The sequence below is a fragment of the Salmo salar genome, chromosome 23 (assembly GCF_965601325.2).
Source record: "Salmo salar chromosome 23, fSalSal1, whole genome shotgun sequence".
In the NCBI taxonomy this organism is placed as follows: Eukaryota; Metazoa; Chordata; class Actinopteri; order Salmoniformes; family Salmonidae; genus Salmo; species Salmo salar.
Window position 1 is genome coordinate 36,234,755 of NC_138313.1, and position 21,540 is coordinate 36,256,294.

The 21,540-nt window shown below is 44.5% G+C and overlaps 1 protein-coding gene across 2 annotated transcripts in view; it reads left to right on the plus strand.

Moving 5' to 3' along the window:
* The first annotated feature begins 462 nt into the window (after positions 1–462).
* wnt7bb (wingless-type MMTV integration site family, member 7Bb) overlaps positions 463–21,540 on the plus strand; it is a 49,101-nt gene continuing 28,023 nt past the window's right edge. The window contains exons 1-2 of one of the 2 annotated variants that reach the window (XM_014169868.3): positions 463–1,100; positions 8,917–9,143. In XM_014169868.3, the coding sequence (XP_014025343.1) occupies positions 1,024–1,100; positions 8,917–9,143 (304 nt within the window). In that variant the 5' untranslated portion in view covers positions 463–1,023. Of the gene's footprint in view, positions 1,101–2,594; positions 3,096–8,916; positions 9,144–21,540 lie in introns of those variants that run through there. The other variant, XM_014169867.3, reaches the window with a different exon arrangement.

The following is a 21,540-nucleotide window of genomic DNA, read 5'->3' on the forward strand; positions in this document are numbered from 1 at the left end:
TTTAGCCACCAGGGGGAGTATTATACATTAGGAAGGGACCCCAGGGGACAGACACTCAAGGAGGCATTTTTACGTATTGTTCTAAAACGCATTCATCATAGTTGGAAAATCTGTCGAGTATTTATTGAAAACGATCCCTATGATTTGATCTATCGAAAAATAAGAAACACATTTCCCTAATGAGCTTTACATATTGTCTATAATTCACAAAATGTGCCATAGAAGGTTTTTTTGTTGCTATACGAATTAAATGCAGAATACTCTTCTACTCACTAGTCACAATGTAAACTGGTGGACTAATCGCTACCATTGATTGGCTACTTGATGAGGATAGTCTATCTCCTGGTGGGCAATACCCAAGGTTGCAACCTCAACTAGCTTACAGTATATAAGGCCGTTTCGGTTCGGTTATCTGTATGTTACTGTACAACAACTGCACGTGTTCAGCTCAACCCCGAAGCCCGTCCCATCCCCTGCATATCCATACCAGTTCAAAGGAGGAGGCGTGGATAGGACTTTTGTTACCTGTATTAGAGTACCTGCAGCTACATGGAAAGAATTTAAGATGTCGTCAAGGGAGAGGAACTGCAACCGATGTGTCACGGCTTCAATACAGACGAGATTCTATTGAAAAAGAGGACATTGCACCGGGTGTAAATGTACCTGGCGCTAGCAAGAACAAGTGAGAATACATAACTTGCCCTACTTTGATACAAAGGACGAAATATAAGAACGCTTCACTCGAGAATTCATCTTTCTCCTCGACCCCTCTCTCTCTCTCATAAGTGTTTCGTTTTTTAACACGCACGTTTTGGATCAACATCACTCTGCGACTCTCACCTGTGACGCGTTGACAATGGATTTCAGACGGCTAAATATTTCAAAGGTGTTTAGATTTGACATTTTGGAAAACAGAAGTTACAGGCCTATCTGCATCTGGAAAGGTTAGGTATTGTAGTGTTGCCAATGTGAACGTAAGCGTGACCATTTCATTCTAGTGAATGGCCAGTCCCAGAAGCGGTTATGATCATGCACAGACCCCTCCGAAGGTGGACTTTTTACGTCTTCTTGTGTTTTGGCATCATCTACTTAAGGCTTGGGTAAGTGTAAATGTACTTATTGCAACTGTCAATATGTTTATGTTGCTTTGTTGTGTGTATTACTATTTTAAATATAGCCTACAACACGCTGTACCACATACGGCTATGGATATTCTGAATGCATACAAATGCAGTGTAATTCGGGCAATAATTCGACACACCTGCCCTTTTGACCTAAATGACATATAACAAACTAACTAAAAAAACCTCCGTGTGTTCCGTCCATGTCAGTGTTCAAATGAACCTGACACCCATAGCCATCAGGGACAACTTTTGGACGCTTGCGTAAAAGCCGTCCAATTATTTAGCGGTTTGCAAAAACCCCCAAAGAAGATTAATCCATATTCAATTTGAGTTTTTGTTCATCTGCTCAGAGTCTGGTTGGTCTGTCGCTCTATAGCGAGATCATTTGACCCGCTGTCTGTCTCCACCGCTCCGGCTCACTGCTGCATACCTTCATTAATAGCGGCAGCCTGGTTGAGTTGTATTTCCACATTCCACAGCCTAGACTGAGTTTTTACCTGTTTTGCAATAGCTCACCTTGATGCATAAAGAGAGATGATTTATACATGTTCTGTGTTTGCAAAAACAAAAAGAGATGCCATACCTCATAGAGAAAAATGATATGCAACCAGTTCATAAAAAATAAAACACATTTATTTCAACAAGAGGTGAGCCTTTCAGACTAGCGTTGCTCCTCATACCAGAATCCATAGCCATGTCATAGTTAACAAAACAACAGGTGTCATTCCCCAGCTCGTTCCATTGCTGTGATCCTTGAGTGAAATAGGCCTAACGGATAACCTCCACAGGTATTCACATCTAAACAGTTCAAATAGGAAAAAATCACTCCAAGTGAAGCGTCACCAGATATCTCATGGTTTCATCAAGCAAAACCAGTTAGTTCATTCCCGCGCCTACTACCCCCCTCCATCAGCCTGGGAAAATCTTTCACGATGACCTCTTCACACACAATAAGTGAAGTCTTCAGGTGACGAGTGAAATCACATTGGGCTGAAGCGATTGTGCAGACAGAGCCTTTCATTCACCGGGTTCAACGCAAAGATGCACCTTGCGGATCCTGTGTATTAAAACGTCTAATTCTGCAGTGAGACTGTGAGAGCTTGTTGGTATTAAAACCTTAACCTGCAGTACTCTTTTATGGATAGACTGAAGCCATTAATAACACATCATATTCATTGATCATTTATATACACTTAGTTATTAGGCTTTTCACAATGTATGCCTATTAATTAAATAACGATATGGTCACATGAACTTTTTGAACAAGCATTGGATAAAATGTTTGCAATACAGTTGAATATATTTGCTTTACGCCATTACGCACGGACGTTTTTTTTCTCACCCTGATGATGTGTGTGTGAATCAGTAGGCCTAAAGATGAAACCGTCACTGAGTGCGCCAGTGTTTGTTTACTTTGGAGTTTGATTTGATGAATGAAATACAGCTTGTCCAGGGTAGCAGCGGATCACTATCACCCCATGGTTCTGTTGTGGCGCAGAAGTGGGCGGATAGCAGTGTCTCTCTCTGCCCAATGGCAGCCACGACTCTCATGAGAGTGAAGAAAGGCACTTTTCTGCCATCCAAAATCCCTAAAACCATCATCATTCCGGCTCGGAAACCACACTCTGTAACAGCCTCTACCGCTGAGAGATGACAGAGCCAATCTCCGCGCCCGCTGCACACTCACGGCCCTGGGACTGGGAGCTAGGAGCTGCATAGCACCGCCACTCAAGCAAGCACCGCAAACGCATCGCAGCAAACGGGGAGTCAGCTCTTTGATTTTGGAGCAAAGGGGAACTAAAACGAGCGACATCAAGGAATTAAAAAGGAGTTTATCACAGTATTTCTTTTCACTCCATCAGAAAGCGGCCATTTGTTCAATGTCATCATGATCATATTCTCGTCGCGCAGTGTACTGCTATCAGTCTACTATCCACAGATCTTCCTCATCCTTACGAGTGGGAGCTACCTGTAAGTTGACCCAATCAACGGGCCCCTTAGTTAGCTCACTTGTGTGCTTTTGTGTTCAAAGACATACTGAGTAGGCCTATATGAATTTCATTTTCGATGTACTTGATGGATAATTCTCTTGTTAAATCTCTCTCTGAAAGATTGGCGCAGGTTGTTGGTTAAGGTATGGTTGTTTGCTTCCACAGCGTACGTCCCTAATAAAAACGGTTTGAATATAGAACATACAACATTGTTGAATATAGAACAAGTCATTTAAGGCAGCTAGGGTATATCAAACTGAAGATTCAACATTATTTCGATGTCAGCGCTTTTCTGCTTGGCTGTGCATTTTACGCACCGAATTTGATTGAATATTGGGTATTTCCAGACATTCGATTGTGTTCTAAAGACTTTACCGTTTAAAATGACAAAATTATACTCAAAATCTATTCGTTATCAAAGCATACAGGAATGCTTCAGGTAGCTGGGGAATCCCTCCGGTCCACGTGGTAAATAACGGATCGAGTTATACGTCGATGTCAATTACCCGAAGTCCTATTTTATGGGCAGGTTGTAACACAGGACTTGCTTCTGATGAGGTAATATAAATACTTTTTTGTTAGGTCTATTTATTCTTCTTAAAGACCCAAATCCTCCTTAAAACATTGTAATGACGGTTGGACACGGTTTCATTTGGCCACAGAGTGGCAGAGATGTTCAAGACAATTACATGGAGAGAGAACATTATTTCATTTTTCCCCCTATGTTAGCAAACCCCGAAGGTATGAATAGCTTTTACGCATGCATTGGATTATTACCTGTCACAGTTGTGGATATGGATTCGGATTTATGCATTACATCACCCATGGTTTTATGCAGATCTACCAAGGTATAATTTAAAGCCACATCTGGAAAAGTGGCTGTAAAACATCGGTCTCTGACATGTATGCACGTGATTGACACTAGTCATAATACTTGCCTCATTGAATCAGTTGCTCTCGCAAGATAACGTTTTATTTTCGGTTTAAAAATAATTACCGAACCATACTTGGAATCCATCCTGGAGCCCCCAAATTTGATGTTGCTGGAGACCCCAAATTTGATGTTAAAATATATGTGGTTTATGGTTGCAGTTAAAAGTGGCTATGCCTATGTTTAGTATGGATTTGCACATTATAAACTACATACCATCGTTTGAATTTATCATTTAAACATGCTTAATTACAGTACAGTACAGCAAATGAAATAGGTTTTAAGGATGAGGATGTTTTTAAAGTGGAAAAAGAAAAGAGAGGATTGTGATCCCATCCTCCAAGGTGCTCCTTTCTCTCTCATTACATGTGCAACTCATGTTTATATGGTTCAACTCACACTGACATTTGGTGAACTGTATGGGTGGCAAATGACTCATCCACACACAGAGGGATTAGTCAGAGTACGCTATCATTTAATTAAATCATATTCACTTAAGGTCAATCACACATTTAAAGTTGCCTTTATTGCACCACGTCACCAAATCGGATCAGTATACGGTTTTTAAAACGGGGAACTTTAGAAAAACGTTTTGTTCCATATTAAACCCTAATAACATCAACGTGGAATAAGACATGAAAACGAGCTCCATTGCTGTTCTTCTCATTTATCTTGCCTTCAAATAGGCCTACATATATAACACACGTTTTAAAAGCTTTTCATTAGAGAACTTTTGTTTTTTAATTAAGGTAAATATTATTAATTCATATCCTTAATTTCCACCAAACAAATCTTACAGGTTTATTTCGTTTCACAATTGATATTCCAGCAATTTGCCACTGGAGCACTTTGTGTCTGACATCTTATTTCTCAGTGAGACATACCTGTGAGCTTAATGCTGTGTCATATCAAAGGCATTCTCTCTGATGGAATAGGTGTGTGTGTAGCCCCATCCAACCCAACACTTTATAATGGAAGGTTTGTGGGAAGGTTATTTTGCCTGCACAATAATACACTGTGGGAATCCTTGGATTTGCTATTGTTAACATCCCTACATAGCCTACTGTACATTTCTGGTAGCAGAATTGTTTCTATAATGAACAAAAATATGAACGCAACATGCAATAATTTCAACAATTTTACTGAGTTACAGTTCATATAAAGAAATCAGTCAATGTAAATAAATTCATTAGGCCCTTATCTATGGATTTCACATGACAGGGCATAGGCCCACCCACTAGGGAGCCAGGCCCAGCCAATCAGAAATAGTTTTTTGCCACAAAAGGCCTTTATTACAGACATAAATACTCCTCAGTTTCTTCAGCTGTCCGGGTCACTGGTCTCAGACAATCCCGCAGGTGAAGAAGCAGGATGTACAGGTCCAGGGATGGTGTGGTTACACGTGGTCTGTGCTTGTGAGAACGTTTGGACATGCTGAAATAATGATCTTAAATGACGTTGGAGGCTTATGGTAGAGAAATTTACTTTAAATTCTCTGGCAACAGCTCTGGTGGACATTCCTGCAGTCAGCATGCCAATTTTAGAGTGGCCTTTTATTGTCCCCATGCAGCACAAGGTGCATCTGTGTAATGATCATGCTGTTTAATCATCTTCTTGATATGCCACACCTGTCAGGTGGATGGACTACCTTGGCAAAGGAGAAATGCTCACTAACAGGGATTTAAACACATTTGTACACAACATTTGAGACTTATAAGCTTTTGTGCTTTTGGAAAATTTCTGAGATCTTTTATTTCAGCTCATTAAACATGGGACCAACACTTTACATGTTACCTTTATACAGTATTTCTGATTAGTATATATTGTAGATCTTTTTTTTTCCTTCAAAACATTTACCAAAAGTACTTACACTAACAATATGAAGACCGGATAACACATATTTGGTTAACACATTTTTTGGTTAACACATATTCACAATATCTAATTTGAGCAGGCAATGGTGCTCCTAGCTGTGTCTATTGCAGTGCTCTCTGTCGCAAACTGCTACTGTGCACACAGAGTTGTCACTAAGCAAACAGAATCGCATTTGTGCACTTTGATGATGCAGGGATTTAACAGCTTAACTGAGGAACGCTCTGTTTTGCATTGTCTGCTGCTTTTGCAAGCCCATGTTAGACAGTGATACTGGGAATTGGCAGCTGGAAATGGCAAGGATACTATTACCCAAGAGAACAATAGCAACATCATTAAGCTCCTCATAATCACTGTAATAGTCAGTGAGGTGCACAGTGACTCATTGCTGACCGAGAAGCGACACACAGGTATTACTGTTATTATTGTTGTTATAGGATATTTGGGATCTATGTCTGCCAAACTCTTTTGTTCTCCTGACTGTGTCACGTGGTGTAATCCAGAGCATCTGTTTACCTTGCTAGAGCTTCAGTCACAGTGCACCTGACCTCATAAACATTAGCATAATGCAGTATATGATTCCAAAATACATTTAAACCACTAACTCCATGGGGGTTGTTTTACAGTAGAGAAGGTTGGTGGAGCATTTGGATGGTTTTGTTTAGTAGACATCGAGGAACAGCAGGTTTGAGAGGTATGCAGAGTTATTTTAGTGCTCTGTGCTTCACAAATGATTTGCTTTATATCTCAATTTCAGTTTTGGATGGATATGAAGCTGAGATTTCTAATGGCATTTGCCAGACTTTGATTATGCACCTGATTTCTTAATGCCTGCATGGTGGTTATGTTATCTTTGCAAAGATCAAAGCATGGGTGAGCTTCATTTATCATATGGTTTTGGATATGAAAAACAGAGAGGTATATGTTGCTTAGGACGCACAGCAGTTTTGAAGAAAGCAGGGATGTCTGAATCATCTCTTTTGAACGAATGAAATCCTTTTGCAGTTCATTTGAGTTCATTGGGCTTAAATGTTTGAATCTTTAAGAATTTTAAACAACTTTTGCAACTGAAGCTCACCCACAACACATCCATAGTACATCCTCCTCTAGTGCAGATGAAGTACCAAAGAGCCTGAATTAGACAAAAGTATTTCTTGTTGCCAGAGATGACTGGTTGCCGTTATGGTTTAATTTCAACATGTCATGTGGTTTTACATTCAAGGTTTATTTTCTATCTGGAGAGAGCCAAACAATCAATATGAACATGGTTGGCCATAACCAATTTACAATCAATATGCATTCACTCTTTGGGTTGTTTGAGTCAGAGGGGCAGTATGGTTTTGTTCCATAATCGTTTTGAAGGGGAATCCACAAAATGCAGTCGACCCCGCTCTCTCTTCTCTCCCTCTTTTCTTTATCACACTCCCTTCTCCCCCTCTCTCCTCTCTCCCCCTTTCTCTCTTCTCCCCCCTTTCTCTCTTCTCCCCCTCTCCTCCCTCTTCTCCCCCTCTCTTCTCCCCCCCTCTCTCTCTTCTCCCCCTTTCTCTCTTCTCCCCCTCTCTCCTCTCTCCCCCTTTCTCTCTTCTCCCCCTCTCTCCTCTCTCCCCCTTTCTCTCTTCTCTCCCTCTCTCCTCTCTCCCCCTTTCTCTCTTCTCTCCCTCTCTCCTCTCTCCAACTTTCTCTCTTCTCCCCCTCTCTCCTCTCTATCCTCTCTCTCTCTCTCTCTCTCTCTCTCTCTCTCTCTCTCTCTCTCTCTCTCTCTCTCTCTCTCTCTCTCTCTCTCTCTCTCTCTCTCTCTCTCTCTCTCTCTCTCTCTCTCTCTCTCTCTCTCTCTCTCTCTCTCTCTCTCTCTCTCTCTACCCTTACTGTCGTTTTTTGCTGACACACAACTTGCCTGCATCAGCCTGCCCTGCTTGTGGTAAAGCCCTTGAAGGCCTACGTCAGACATCAAAGCTGGCATTCATCTTCATGCTCTTTTACGGCTCCTACTGACATGTTTGAAAGGCATGTATCTGCAGGGTTTGGATGGCTATAAACACTCTGATGGAGAAATAACCCCATTTGTTTAGCCGTCTGTTTTCTGGTACATGACTGTTCCAAACCCAACATGTGTCAGGAACAGGGATGATATTAAGTCCCAAGGCGGTGATCAGAGGTGCTACAGAACAGCCTCTGAGGAGCAGAAGCTCCAAGGTGTCATGTCACGGGTTAAATGGCTGCTTGATCTAGGGTTAACCCTCGAGGACTTGCACCTCATTGGGCTTGCAGAGAGGCTGGTGTCGGAAACCTTGCTATTAGCCAGGCATCCTGTAGCATAGCTCTCAAAATGTGGATAAAGGAAAGAAATCTCGCACAGGAAAGATATTTATAGGCGGTGCAGTACACTGCATGCGTGCTTTAAACAGATCAATCTCAAATTCGTCGGGATAACATAGTTCTGTGTGACTTCTTGGTTGAGAAGCCCAGTTACAAATTGAAGGCACGGTTGTGCCGGTGCAAGGCTTGCCCAGCTCCCTCATGCCTGGAACCAATTCTAGCCATGTTACCTAACAATTAACGCAAAACTCCCAACTCATTTCTCTACGATCACGAGCCAAACCAATGCGGAGAGGCATTGTCAGTAAGCAAATAAACACAATGTCATTTTCTGCCTTGGATCTGTTTTACAATCCTCTGCAGCGTCAGATATTGGTTTCAGATGCTCTCTTTGCTATCTCACCTCAAATCTATTCAATTGTAATATTTTTGCAAAACAGCACTGAGTAATTAAGGAATGCTCATCAAGGCTTTGATTTAATTTATTCCTGGTCTGGAGAGGCCTAAAGTCTATGTAATCTATCCTGCAGTAGCACTGACTGACTAGTGTGTGTGTGTGTGTGTGTGTGTGTGTGTGTGTGTGTGTGTGTGTGTGTGTGTGTGTGTGTGTGTGTGTGTGTGTGTGTGTGTGTGTGCGTGCGTATGTATGTATGTGCATGTGTCTTTACCTCCCGCTCCATAGGGCCCTGTCTTCCGTGGTGGCATTGGGTGCCAACATCATCTGCAACAAGATCCCTGGGCTGGCCCCTCGTCAGAGGGCCATCTGCCAGAGCCGCCCGGATGCCATCATCGTGGTGGGGGAGGGCGCCCAGCTGGGCATCAACGAGTGTCAGTACCAGTTTCGCTACGGCCGGTGGAACTGTTCCGCCCTGGGGGAGAGGACTGTCTTCGGACAGGAGCTGCGAGTAGGTCAGTCTGGGCACCTTGGGCCTGTCTCAAGGCTGGGGGGGATTTGGCTTTGGAGGGGGAGATCCTTGTCTGCTGCACTATGGTCTGACGCTGTAATGTCTTCAACTCAGAAAGACATGTATGTCAGATTTAGATTCAGAGTGTTTCGTTGTCACATGTACAGGGTTGTAGGTGTGATTGCAGGGTACAGAGAACATCTTAGGCTCTGAGCTCCAACATGCAGGACTAAGTGGAATAAAATAATGAAAATGGTAATAAAAAACAACAACAATAGAAACAGAAATCATAACTGTAACAGTGATGAATAAATACATGTCCATTGGAGTGGAGGCAGAGAAAGACTGTTGAGGGGGTGGGGGGAGAATGACAATAGGGGGAGCAGCATGACCATTGGGGGGGAACCAATTGAAATAAAAACAATACCAATTATAATAAAACTAAAATAAGTTTGCTACATTTGTGGGGAGGCATGAGGCTGACATTTTAAGAGTTACTTCAAATCTTATTTGCAGGGAGGACTGGATTGCAATCAGGGTGGGAAATTAACACCAGCCACCAGCCAAATGTTTGTAGATTTTGGAATTGGCTGGTAGAATGTCTATTCTTACCAGCCACATTGGAGGGTGGTCACACAGAGCATTTGGGAGTAGTAAAACAAAATGTCCCCAAAGACAACACGTAAAAAAGCAACAACAACGTGTGTGTGTGTGTGTGTGTCATCTCTGAAAAAGAGAATCTCAATGCTACAGTGGTGAAAGCGGGATGGGGTACAGTGTTTTCTGTTATTTATCTGGTAAACAAATTGTGTGGCTGGTAAAATTAGGGCATCCACCAGTGACTGGTGGACCAAAGAGTACATTTCCCACCCTGATTGCAATGGTAGTCATCGGTCATTGAAGCTGTGATGGAAAACATGTTACATTTTGAATGGTAGCCTTAGAGCAGAACTCAATACACTACCAAGCCCCGACCCCCGTAGCCTTGTGAAAAATGGCTCTTCACAAGCCAAACCCAAGCTGTACACATCAGAGTCAAACTTTAACCGAGTACAACTCTATTGTATAACCATACATATTGTCAATGGTTGCTTAGTGCACTCAACTCAAACTCAACACGTCTTCATTAGGTTACCATTCCAACATATTCCAGTCCGGTGTGTCCTCATCTCAATTCACACTGTTACTTTTCTGCAGCATGGCTTGGTTTCTGTTGATGTAAGATTTGCATTGAACTTCTGGTTAAAAGTATGCCGTACATTGCTGGCTGTACCAAAGTTATGGAGAGGTTACCAGAAGCACTAAAGTCTAATGGGGAAAAAGTATGGTGGAAAAATGATATAGCAAATGAGGAGACAACCAATGGTATTATTGTAGAGAACGTTGCTGAACCAAAATACTGTAGATGGCCACATCTGTTGTTCATCTTAGGAAACTGGTTGTGTCCATTGCTTGGTTTGTGTGTGCGTGTGCGTGTGCGTGTGCGTGTGTGTGTGTGTGTGTGTGTGTGTGTGTGTGTACATACAGTCAGAACAAGCTACAAACAGACAAACATTTACATTTACATTTACGGTGTTTTCGTTGGAAACGGCATTCTGCAGAGCTCTTCTGCATGGCTTTTTTTACAAGGACTTTTATACATTTCCTTTCATTTAGAAATGTTTTGTTGCTGTTAAAGTGCGGTTTGACTATGCATTTAATCCAATAGCTCTGTTAACAATCACTGCTATTTAAGAGCGGCTGACTTAGCTCCAACCCCTCTAAAAGCATTTTTCTTTGTTGTAATTCTGGCGCTTTAGTAAAGGGTCTCGTCTCATTTTCTTCTGTTTTCAGCATCTCTTTTGCACTTCTTTTTCATCTTTTCTTTTTTGCCAAGCTTCAGAGAGACTTGAAGAGAACAGCACCGCGGGGTATGACTTGCTTATCACTGAGAACATGATCAGGCTACTGCATGTCTCTGTTACTGGATCTTATTTTCTTCACTCTGCTGCTTATGGTTTTAGACAATTTGTATGACTTCTTCTAATTATTTGACTCATGAACCCGGCCACAAAGCCTTAACTCAGTCAGGCATGTACTTTAACTTTAGAGGGATGTTTCCCTCTATCCTATACCCTGAGAGGGAGACGAGAGAGAGAGAGAGAGAGAGAGAGAGAGAGAGAGAGAGAGATTCCTTGTTCTCTACAGTACTGCCATACTGTCCTCTATGATAATCTGTGGCAGTGAAACCAGGGATGTTTCACTACAGTCTCTCAGAACTAGAGCCAGACGATGGGTACTGGTACTGTACAGTATGACTCACACTGGTTCGTGATTGGCTGCTACCAGGTCCTCCATGGTTGAATTACCTGTGAGGTCACCTGCTCCAGTACTGTAGGTAGAAAGGTCATTGGATGGCCATTCAGTCAGTATTCAGCTCAGGGTTTTCATTTCTCTTACTAGGTCATCATGGGACACCACATCAACCAGCACTGCTGCATGTCAACTTCCACTTCTAAAAGTGGCCCTATTTAGTGGTTTCCGTAAACACCTTATTGTCAACCTGCCATTGGGTTTTTCAATGCCGCTTGTTTATGATACTAATTTGATATTTACAATTAGTGAACATTGAGAGTAGCCGTGCTCTCTAATTGTGTTGTATTTATGACAGTAGTGTTGTTCAGTGTGGGATATGAAGTCATGGAATACACCTCCTTAGTAGACAAACATTCCAATCCTTTTCCTTCTCCTCCCACATAATCAACTCCTAGGAAAAGGTCCCTGTTCTGCTCCTGCTGAAGTTTTTCATTCAAATCCCCAAATTATGAACACTAAACCTTTCCTCTTCTCAATGATCCAGTCTTCATTTTGGATCGGGGGAGATGCCGTCGTTTTCTGAAGAGTGAAAGATCAGGGAACCACAAGCCTAATGCTTTCTCTCTGTGCTGCTTGCACTTGGATGGAGTCGGTCAGTTTGGCCGGGTTCCGTGGTATTACATTCGCCTTCCAGGAAAGGACACATTAATAGCTGGGTTATTGAGAATTACAGAACCCCAAATATCTTGATTCAAGGAAAGATTCTGTTTCAGAAAAGGCCAGTAATTTGATATTTATTTCTGTTATACTGTAAATATAGATCCTTTCGAGAAAAAGGGTGCTGTTGGCTAACACAGCGCTCCTCGACACTGGCAGTTCTGTTCCATGGGACTTTAAAGGATGGATGGAAACATGCTCATTACGGCCATGTCCTTCAACAGTTCCTCTATTGTGCGAAGAGTCGTTGGCTCTCCTGTTATGTTCTAAATGACACGTTGGAGAACAAGACCATAAACACTGAAACCTGGGTATTAAAATATGTTTGTGTTTCCTCCTATGGACACAGAAGATTTAGCAATCTCACTCACTCACGTTGTAGTATGCCACAGCACAATGACATTGGCACCACTCTGTAAGTTGAGCCGATAAAATATGGAGTGAATTATCCTGTGCTAACAGAAGTGGGTGTTATTGAACTATATATTTCCCTCTATTAACAGTTAGTAACGCAATTGAAGTCAGCTCCATCATCAAGGCAGGGAGTGGCTATGGATAGTCAAAGCAGATTGACGCAGGAGGGTTGGACAGAGACATGGAAAAAGCCAGGATAAATGGCAAGAGAGTGATACTCAGCAGCAAGTTTTTGATACAGTAAGAATAGTAGGGATGTATGGTGGGTTGTTTCCATCAGTAGGTTATCACAACCTGTGGGAAGTCAACACCTTGTCAGTTTTAACACTACTGGCTACTTTGGCCTGTTGCCAAAGTAGTTAAGATTACTGGTCAGTTAAGATTATTAATGGCATCTTCAATTGGTAGTAGTTCATGTAAAAAGAACCCTGCCATTATTTGATGTGAAATAATAGATTGTAGGGAGCACCAGGGAAGTCCTAAGCCCCTGAGCCTGAGCACCTTCAGCTTGAACAGCCTCAGCCTGAACAGAAGAGCAGAGCGCTTGATGTTAGCGATTATAGTATGAAAACAGACACCTTTCAACGGCTACACTCAGCATCAAAAGCAGATGTAGGCTCCGTCGTCTAACTGCCCTGCCCTGGTTACTTTCTATTTAACATTCCAACCAGTTTGTCACCATAGGGATTCATGCTTTTCATATCAAAGAGGTTCTTGTTGTGCTCAATAATGAAATATTGCAAAAGTTAAATCACTCCAGCCCCTGGCTCAGTCAGTCCTCCCCCTGGCTCAATCACTCTGCCCCCTGGCTCAATCACTCTGTCCCCTGGCTCAATCACTCTGTCCCCTGGCTCAATCACTCTGTCTCCTGGCTCAGTTAGTCCTCCCCCTGGCTCAATCACTCTGCCCCCTGGCTCAATCACTCTGCCCCCTGGCTCAATCACTCTGCCCCCTGGCTCAATCACTCTGTCCCCTGGCTCAATCACTCTGTCCCCTGGCTCAATCACTCTGCCCCCTGCCTCAATCACTCTGTCCCCTGGCTCAATCACTCTGTCCCCTGGCTCAATCACTCTGCCCCCTGGCTCAATCACTCTGTCCCCTGGCTCAATCACTCGGTCCCCTGGCTCAATCACTCTGTCCCCTGGCTCAATCACTCTGTCTCCTGGCTCAATCACTCTGTCCCCTGGCTCAATCACTCTGTCCCCTGGCTCAATCACTCTGTCCCATGGCTCAATCACTCTGACCCCTGGCTCAGTCAGTCCTCCCCCTGGCTCAATCACTCTGTCCCCTGGCTCAATCACTCTGTCCCCTGGCTCAATCACTCTGACCCCTGGCTCAATCACTCTGTCCCCTGGCTCAGTCAGTCCGCCCCCTGGCTCAATCACTCTGACCCCTGGCTCAATCACTCTGTCCCCTGGCTCAATCACTCTGTCCCCTGGCTCAATCACTCTGTCCCCTGGCTCAATCACTCTGTCCCCTGGCTCAGTCAGTCCTCCCCCTGGCTCAATCACTCTGACCCCTGGCTCAATCACTCTGACCCCTGGCTCAATCACTCTGACCCCTGGCTCAATCACTCTGTCCCCTGGCTCAATCACTCTGTCTCCTGGCTCAATCACTCTGTCCCCTGGCTCAATCACTCTGAACCCTGGCTCAATCACTCTGCCCCCTGGCTCAATCACTCTGTCTCCTGGCTCAATCACTCTGACCAATGGCTCAATCACTCTGTCCCCTGGCTCAGTCAGTCCTCCCCCTGGCTCAATCACACTGACCACTGGCTCAATCACTCTGACCCCTGGCTCAATCACTCTGACCCCTGGCTCAATCACTCTGACCCCTGACTCAATCACACTGACCACTGGCTCAATCACTCTGACCCCTGGCTCAATCACTCTGCCCCCTGGCTCAATCACTCTGTCCCCTGGCTCAATCACTCTGTCCCCTGGCTCAATCACTCTGTCCCCTGGCTCAATCACTCTGTCCCCTGGCTCAATCAGTCTGGCCCCTGGCTCAATCACTCTACCCCCTGGCTCATTGCACAATAATGGAGAATGGATGCAGCAAAGGGGTTGGTGAACCTCAGTGCAGAATGAAGGAATGCTGCTATTATTTCATACCAACCCTAAACGCCTGGGTTGGGCAGGGGAATCCACTTTATAGAATCTATTAGAGACTTTGATTCAATGACAAAGCAATGCAGTAGTAGTCTATCCCTTAGTTTTTTGACCAGGTTGCTTTTAAACAAAACTATCTGCTCAATTATCAGAGAGGAGAAGCTGTCAGACTAACAGGCAGTTCTCGCAGGCTGTGAGTTGAGTTATAGCGCTGAGCCTGACATTGCATTGCACTTTGTTTTATTAGCAGAAGAAGCAGGCAGGCAGGCAGGCAGGCAGGCAGGCAGGCAGGCAGGCAGGCAGGCAGGCAGGCAGGCAGGCAGGCAGGCAGGCAGGCAGGCAGACAGGCAGACAGACAGACGCGCGCGCGCAGACAGACAGACAGACAGACAGACAGACAGACAGACAGACAGCGACAGACAGACAGCAGGCAGGCAGGCAGGCAGGCGGCAGGCAGGCAGGCGCAGGCAGGCAGGCAGGCAGGCAGGCAGGCATGCAGTGAGTTGAGTTATAGAGCTGAGCCTGACTCCATGAGTACAGCTCTGGAGAGAGGCACTCCAAGGCACAACCAGGTAGGAGGCGAACGGACTGCAAGAGAAATGCCGACCAGCTCCAACTGCCTGGTTACCAAGCAAACGAGTGCTTTAGGAAGAGGCGAAAACAAACAGGGGTGGAATGTGGGAGCTGGTGGGGGGTGGTTCCATCTCTATTTCCCCTCCCCTGGACCCATAGCAAACAGTATCATCTCCCCAAGGAAGCTCTGTCTCACTCCCACACAGCCCGGGGGGTGGGCTGAGAGGTGTAGACAGGGTGGGCTGAGAGGTGTAGACGGGGTGGGCTGAGAGGTGTAGACGGGGTGGGCTGGAGAGGTTTAGACGGGGTGGGCTGAGAGGTGTAGACAGGGTGGGCTGAGAGGTGTAGACAGGGTGGGCTGAGAGGTGTAGACAGGGTGGGCGGAGAGGTTTAGACGGGGTGGGCTGAGAGGTGTAGACGGGGTGGGCTGAGAGGTGTAGACGGGGTGGGCTGCGAGGTGTAGACGGGGTGGGCTGAGAGGTGTACAGTAGACAGGGTGGGCTGAGAGGTGTAGACGGGGTGGGCTGAGAGGTGTAGATCGGGTGGGCTGAGAGGTGTAGACGGGGTGGGCTGAGAGGTGTAGACGAGGGTGGGCTGAGAGGTGTAGACAGGGTGGGCTGAGAGGTGTAGACGGGGTGGGCTGAGAGGTGTAGACGGGGTGGGCTGAGAGGTGTAGACGGGGTGGGCTGAGAGGTGTACAGTAGACAGGGTGTGCTGAGAGGTGTAGACGGGGTGGGCTGAGAGGTGTACAGTACACGGGGTGGGCTGAGAGGTGTAGACGGGGTGGGCTGAGAGGTGTACAGTAGACAGGGTGGGCTGAGAGGTGTAGACGGGGTGGGCTGAGAGGTGTAGACGGGGTGGGCTGAGAGGTGTAGACGGGGTGGGCTGAGAGGTGTACAGTAGACGGGGTGGGCTGAGAGGTGTAGACGGGGTGGGCTGAGAGGTGTAGACGGGGTGGGCTGAGAGGTGTACAGTAGACAGGGTGGGCTGAGAGGTGTAGACGGGGTGGGCTGAGAGGTGTAGACGGGGTGGGCTGAGAGGTGTAGACGGGGTGGGCTGAGAGGTGTAGACGGGGTGGGCTGAGAGGTGTAGACGGGGTGGGCTGAGAGGTGTAGACGGGGTGGGCTGAGAGGTGTACAGTAGACAGGGTGGGCTGAGAGGTGTAGACGGGGTGGGCTGAGAGGTGTACAGTAGACGGGGTGGGCTGAGAGGTGTAGACGGGGTGGGCTGAGAGGTGTAGACGGGGTGGGCTGAGAGGTGTACAGTAGACAGGGTGGGCTGAGAGGTGTAGACGGGGTGGGCTGAGAGGTGTAGACGGGGTGGCCTGAGAGGTGTAGATGGGGTGGGCTGAGAGGTGTAGACGGGGTGGGCTGAGAGGTGTAGACGGGGTGGGCTGAGAGGTGTAGACGGGGTGGGCTGAGAGGTGTACAGTAGACAGGGTGGGCTGAGAGGTGTAGACGGGGTGGGCTGAGAGGTGTACAGTAGACGGGGTGGGCTGAGAGGTGTACAGTAGACAGGGTGGGCTGAGAGGTGTAGACAGGGTGGGCTGAGAGGTGTAGACGGGGTGGGCTGAGAGGTGTAGATGGGGTGGGCTGAGAGGTGTAGACGGGGTGGGCTGAGAGGTGTAGACGGGGTGGGCTGAGAGGTGTACAGTAGACGGGGTGGGCTGAGAGGTGTAGACGGGGTGGGCTGAGAGGTGTAGAAGGGGTGGGCTGAGAGGTGTAGACGGGGTGGGCTGAGAGGTGTAGACGGGGTGGGCTGAGAGGTGTAGACGGGGTGGGCTGAGAGGTGTAGACAGGGTGGGCTGAGAGGTGTAGACGGGGTGGGCTGAGAGGTGTAGACGGGGTGGGCTGAGAGGTGTACAGTAGACGGGGTGGGCTGAGAGGTGTAGACGGGGAGGGGTTCAGAAGGGGAGGATCGGAGTGCTGTGTTGCTGGGGTAGGCCGAGCCAAACAGACGTCTAGCCAGATAAATGATGAGCAAGTCAGCAGGTTCATTGAAAGCCACTTGAGTGGAACATTCTAGATCAGGAGCTGAAGTTGGAAACTACTACGCCCCTAAACAGACCAGCTCCCCCGCCCCGCCCTGGATCAGACAAGGTCACTGTCAATAGATCACATCGCTCCATAAGTCACGGTGATTAGAGTGTGTTTTTATCTCTGTTTAGAAGTGGGCTGCACAGAGGAAGGTGAATCATGTTTTGGCATTGTGTTGGAGGAGAGTTTGACTTATACAGGTCACTCCAAAGTAATATCTGTGATTTATAGTGCTGAGGGATTAATCAAAATTCTGGTTATTTTTTTTTTATTTTTAACAATAAATTGACCCAAGTTAGTTCCATTATTTGAATTCCATTTCGTTCTGTTTTTTTTTCTGTGAGCTCAATGCGCACATTGCTCAGTTTCTCTAGAGATATATCAGATCATACGATGCAGTACGGAGTTATAGTTTCCAACAGGCCAAGGTTGTACATAGTTTAGCGCAGAAAATGTGGTAATTAACTACAATGACCATAATCCATAAAAGTATGCCTTATTTACTTTATAGAACTACTAAATTGATTTTGTCAGACAGCATAGACAGCAACTCTATGGAGATGAGATGATGACTTTGAATGAAATAATAAAGCCATCAGATAAAACAAATGTAATATAGGCTACACAACAACTGGAATATTTTATTAAAGTAAAGTAATGTGAATAAATGATAAGCAAGTGATAAGTGATAAGCAGTAATGGGCAGTCACTACCATCATGGGACTTGTATTCATTGTTTTACTCTGTGTTGTTACAGCGTTCAACCAACATCATGCATAGTGCATTTAATGTAAAAAATAATATATCGAAGCCAAAGTAGAAACCGTGATTCTTTTTTAATAATCGAACCAAAAGCAAACCGACCTCAAAAGCACTAATTGCTCAGCACTCGTGATTGAATTGGATATATTTTGTGTTTATGTTTTTGTATTAATGGCTCTTGTCAGATAAAGTATGAGGTGCGCTAGATTGCGGTTGGAGCAAAAACCTACAGGAAGGTAGAGCTCCAGCAACAGGGTATGAGAGCCCTGTGCTAGGCTCATAGGGGTTCAAATAAATCAGGGTTTCCCAAAGTCGATCCTGGGGCCCCACCGGGTGCACATTTAGTTTTTTGTCCTAGCACTACACAGCTGATTCAAATAATCAAAGCTTGATGATGAGTTGCAAGTGATAGTGTATATTATTCATTTGCGGTTTGAGTGCAAACAAAGAAAATATAGCTCTGTCTCATGGACTGTAACATAGCCGAAGCTCACAATTGAAGGACAACTAATACTCCATTCCAATTATAAATTAATTGGTAAGAGTTCCTTCCCTTTCTCAGAATCACTTGATGGTCATTTGTTGTGAAAGAACGCAAATTCCGATGGTATCTACATACAGTTGAAGTCGGAAGTTTACATACACCTTAGCCAAATACATTTAAACTCAGTATTTCACAATTCCTGACATTTAATCCTAGAAAAATTCCCTGGCTTAGCTCGGTCAGGATTACCACTTTATTTAAAAAATGTGAAATGTCAGAATAATAGTAGAGAGAATTATTTATTTCAGCTTTGTATATTTCATCACATTCCCAGTGGGTCAGAAGTTTACATACACTCAATTAGTATTTGGTAGCATTGCCTTTAAATTGTTTAACTTGGGTCAAACATTTCGGGTAGCCTTCCAGAAGCTTCCCACAATCATTTGGGTGAATGTTGGCCCATTCCTCCTGACAGAGCTGGTGTAACTGAGTCAGGTTTGTAGGCCTCCTTGCTCGCACACACTTTTTCAGTTCTGCCCACAAAATGTCTATAGGATTGAGGTCAGGGCTTTATGATGGCCACTCCAATACCTTGACTTTGTTGTCCTTAAGCCATTTTGCCACAACTTTGGAAGTATGCTTGGGGTCATTGTCCATTTGGAAGACCCATTTGCGACCAAGCTTAAACTTCCTGACTGATGTCTTGAGATGTTGCTTCAATATATCCACATCATTTTCCTCCCTCATGATGCCATCTAGTTTGTGAAGTGCACCAGTCCCTCCTGCAGCAAAGCACCCACACAACATGATGCTGCCACACCAACACTTCACGGTTGGGATGGTGTTCTTCGGCTTGCAAGCCTCCCCCTTTTTTCTCCAAACATAACTATGGTCATTATGGCCGAACAGTTCTATTTTTGTTTCATCAGAGCAGATGTCATTTCTCCAAAAAGTACAATCTTTGTCCCCATGTGCAGTTGCAAACCGTAGCCTGGCTTTTTTATGGCGGTTTTGGAGCAGTGGCTTCTTCCTTGCTGAGCGGCCTTTAGGTTATGTCGATATAGGACTTGTTTTACTGTGGATATAGATACTTTTGTACCGGTTTCCTCCAGCATCTTCACAAGGTCCTTTGTTGTTGTTCTGGGATTGATTTGCACTTTTCACACCAAATTATGTTCATCTCTAGGAGACAGAACGCGTCTCCTTCCTGAGCGGTATGACGGCTGTGTGGTCCCATGGTGTTTATACGTACGTACTATTGTTTGTACAGATGAATCGTTTGGAAATTGCTCCCAAGGATGAGCCAGACTTGTGCAGGTCTACAATTTCTTTTGAGGTCTTGGCTGATTTCTTTTGATTTTCCCATGATGTCAAGCAAAGAGGCACTGAGTTTGAAGGTAGGCCTTGAAATACATCCACAGGTACACCTCCAATTGACTCAAATGATGTCAATTATCCTATCAGAAGCGTCTAAAACCAATGCACCATTTTCTGGAATTTTCCAAGCTGTTTAAAGGCACAGTCAACTTAGTGTAGGTTTTCTTCTGACCCTCAGGAACAGTGAATTATGAGTGAAATAATCTGTCTGTAAACATATGTCAGAAAAATTACTTTGTGTCATGCACAAAGTAGATGTCCTAACCGACTTGCCAAAACTATAGTTTGTTAACAAGAAATGTGGAGTGGTTAAAAAACGAGTTTTAATGACTCCAACCTAAGTGTATGTAAACTTCCGACTTCAACTGTAGAATCTGATCCTAATAATGAGCTATTATCCTCCCAAATCTAACAATGTATTAAAATGCACTGCCAAAATCAAAATCATACACATTTGATTTAATTTATTAATGTATTTTATGCTTTCTTCCAATTTGGTAAAATTAAAGAAAGGCATTTTTCAATATTAATTATGTCCTGCTGAAAGTTTTCTACAACTGCTACTTTTTTCAAAGAAATATCTTGATACAGACATTGAAATGGAAAAGTCATATAGAAATCTGAAAATAAACATATTTCTTTAAAATATAAACTAAAAAAAAATATATATATATAAAAAATAAATTATGGATCTTGAAGAACATTGTAAACAATCCTAAAAAGGAAATGCTATAAATTAGTCTTTGAATCTCATTATCCCATGTCACAGTGGTCATCTATTTCCCTGTTCTCTCCCCATAATTCTACATCCAACATGACGAGTGGGGAGGGAAACAAAGTAATTCAATTATTGCTAGAATAATGATTTGATGCCGCATCTGATTGCACATTCCATTCCACAGCGAAGTACTTTAACCAACCAATCCTTGTTTAATGTGGAGAGATTCTTTAAGAAATATTTTTTGGAAGAGCACTATAAGTTGATGCTTTGACACTCTCCCAAAATATCATTATTCACCTTTGTATAACACAGCTACTGAGGCTATTCCTTTTAGCATCACTGTTTCTCCTCTTCCTGTTGGCTATGTTATTCTCAAGTAAATTATTGTAATCAAATCTGATAATTATGCTATCATACTATCTACAGCGTTATTATGGATAGATATAGTATCTATTGATTTAATGTGAAACAAAATAATGTCCGTGAAGTTCTCCGAAAATGGAGTCACCCATAGCCAAGTAACTGATATCATGTGGATAACCCTATGCAAGTGATGCGTACATTGTGCTATGCTAGAGTGGCAGCAAATAAAATACCTATGTTTGGAGCCATCATCATGTGGGTAGGCCTAATCCACTGGCCTCCTCCCTGTCAAACCGCTGAGGCCAGGGGAAACAGAGTGGGATGAGGGACTCCTAATGGAATCATGCAGGATGTGTATCACCATCTGTAGGCTTTATCAGGATCATTAGAGTGTATCTGTTGTCTGGCTGTGGGTTCCACTACAGTGTGGGCAGTATCTTTAGGCTTTATCAGGTACAGTAGCCTGGCTGTGAGTCGACCTACAGAGAGTGGGTTGTTAGTACCCAAGGCATGGCAAAGGTCAGATCTTTTTCCCCTTAGACAGTGGG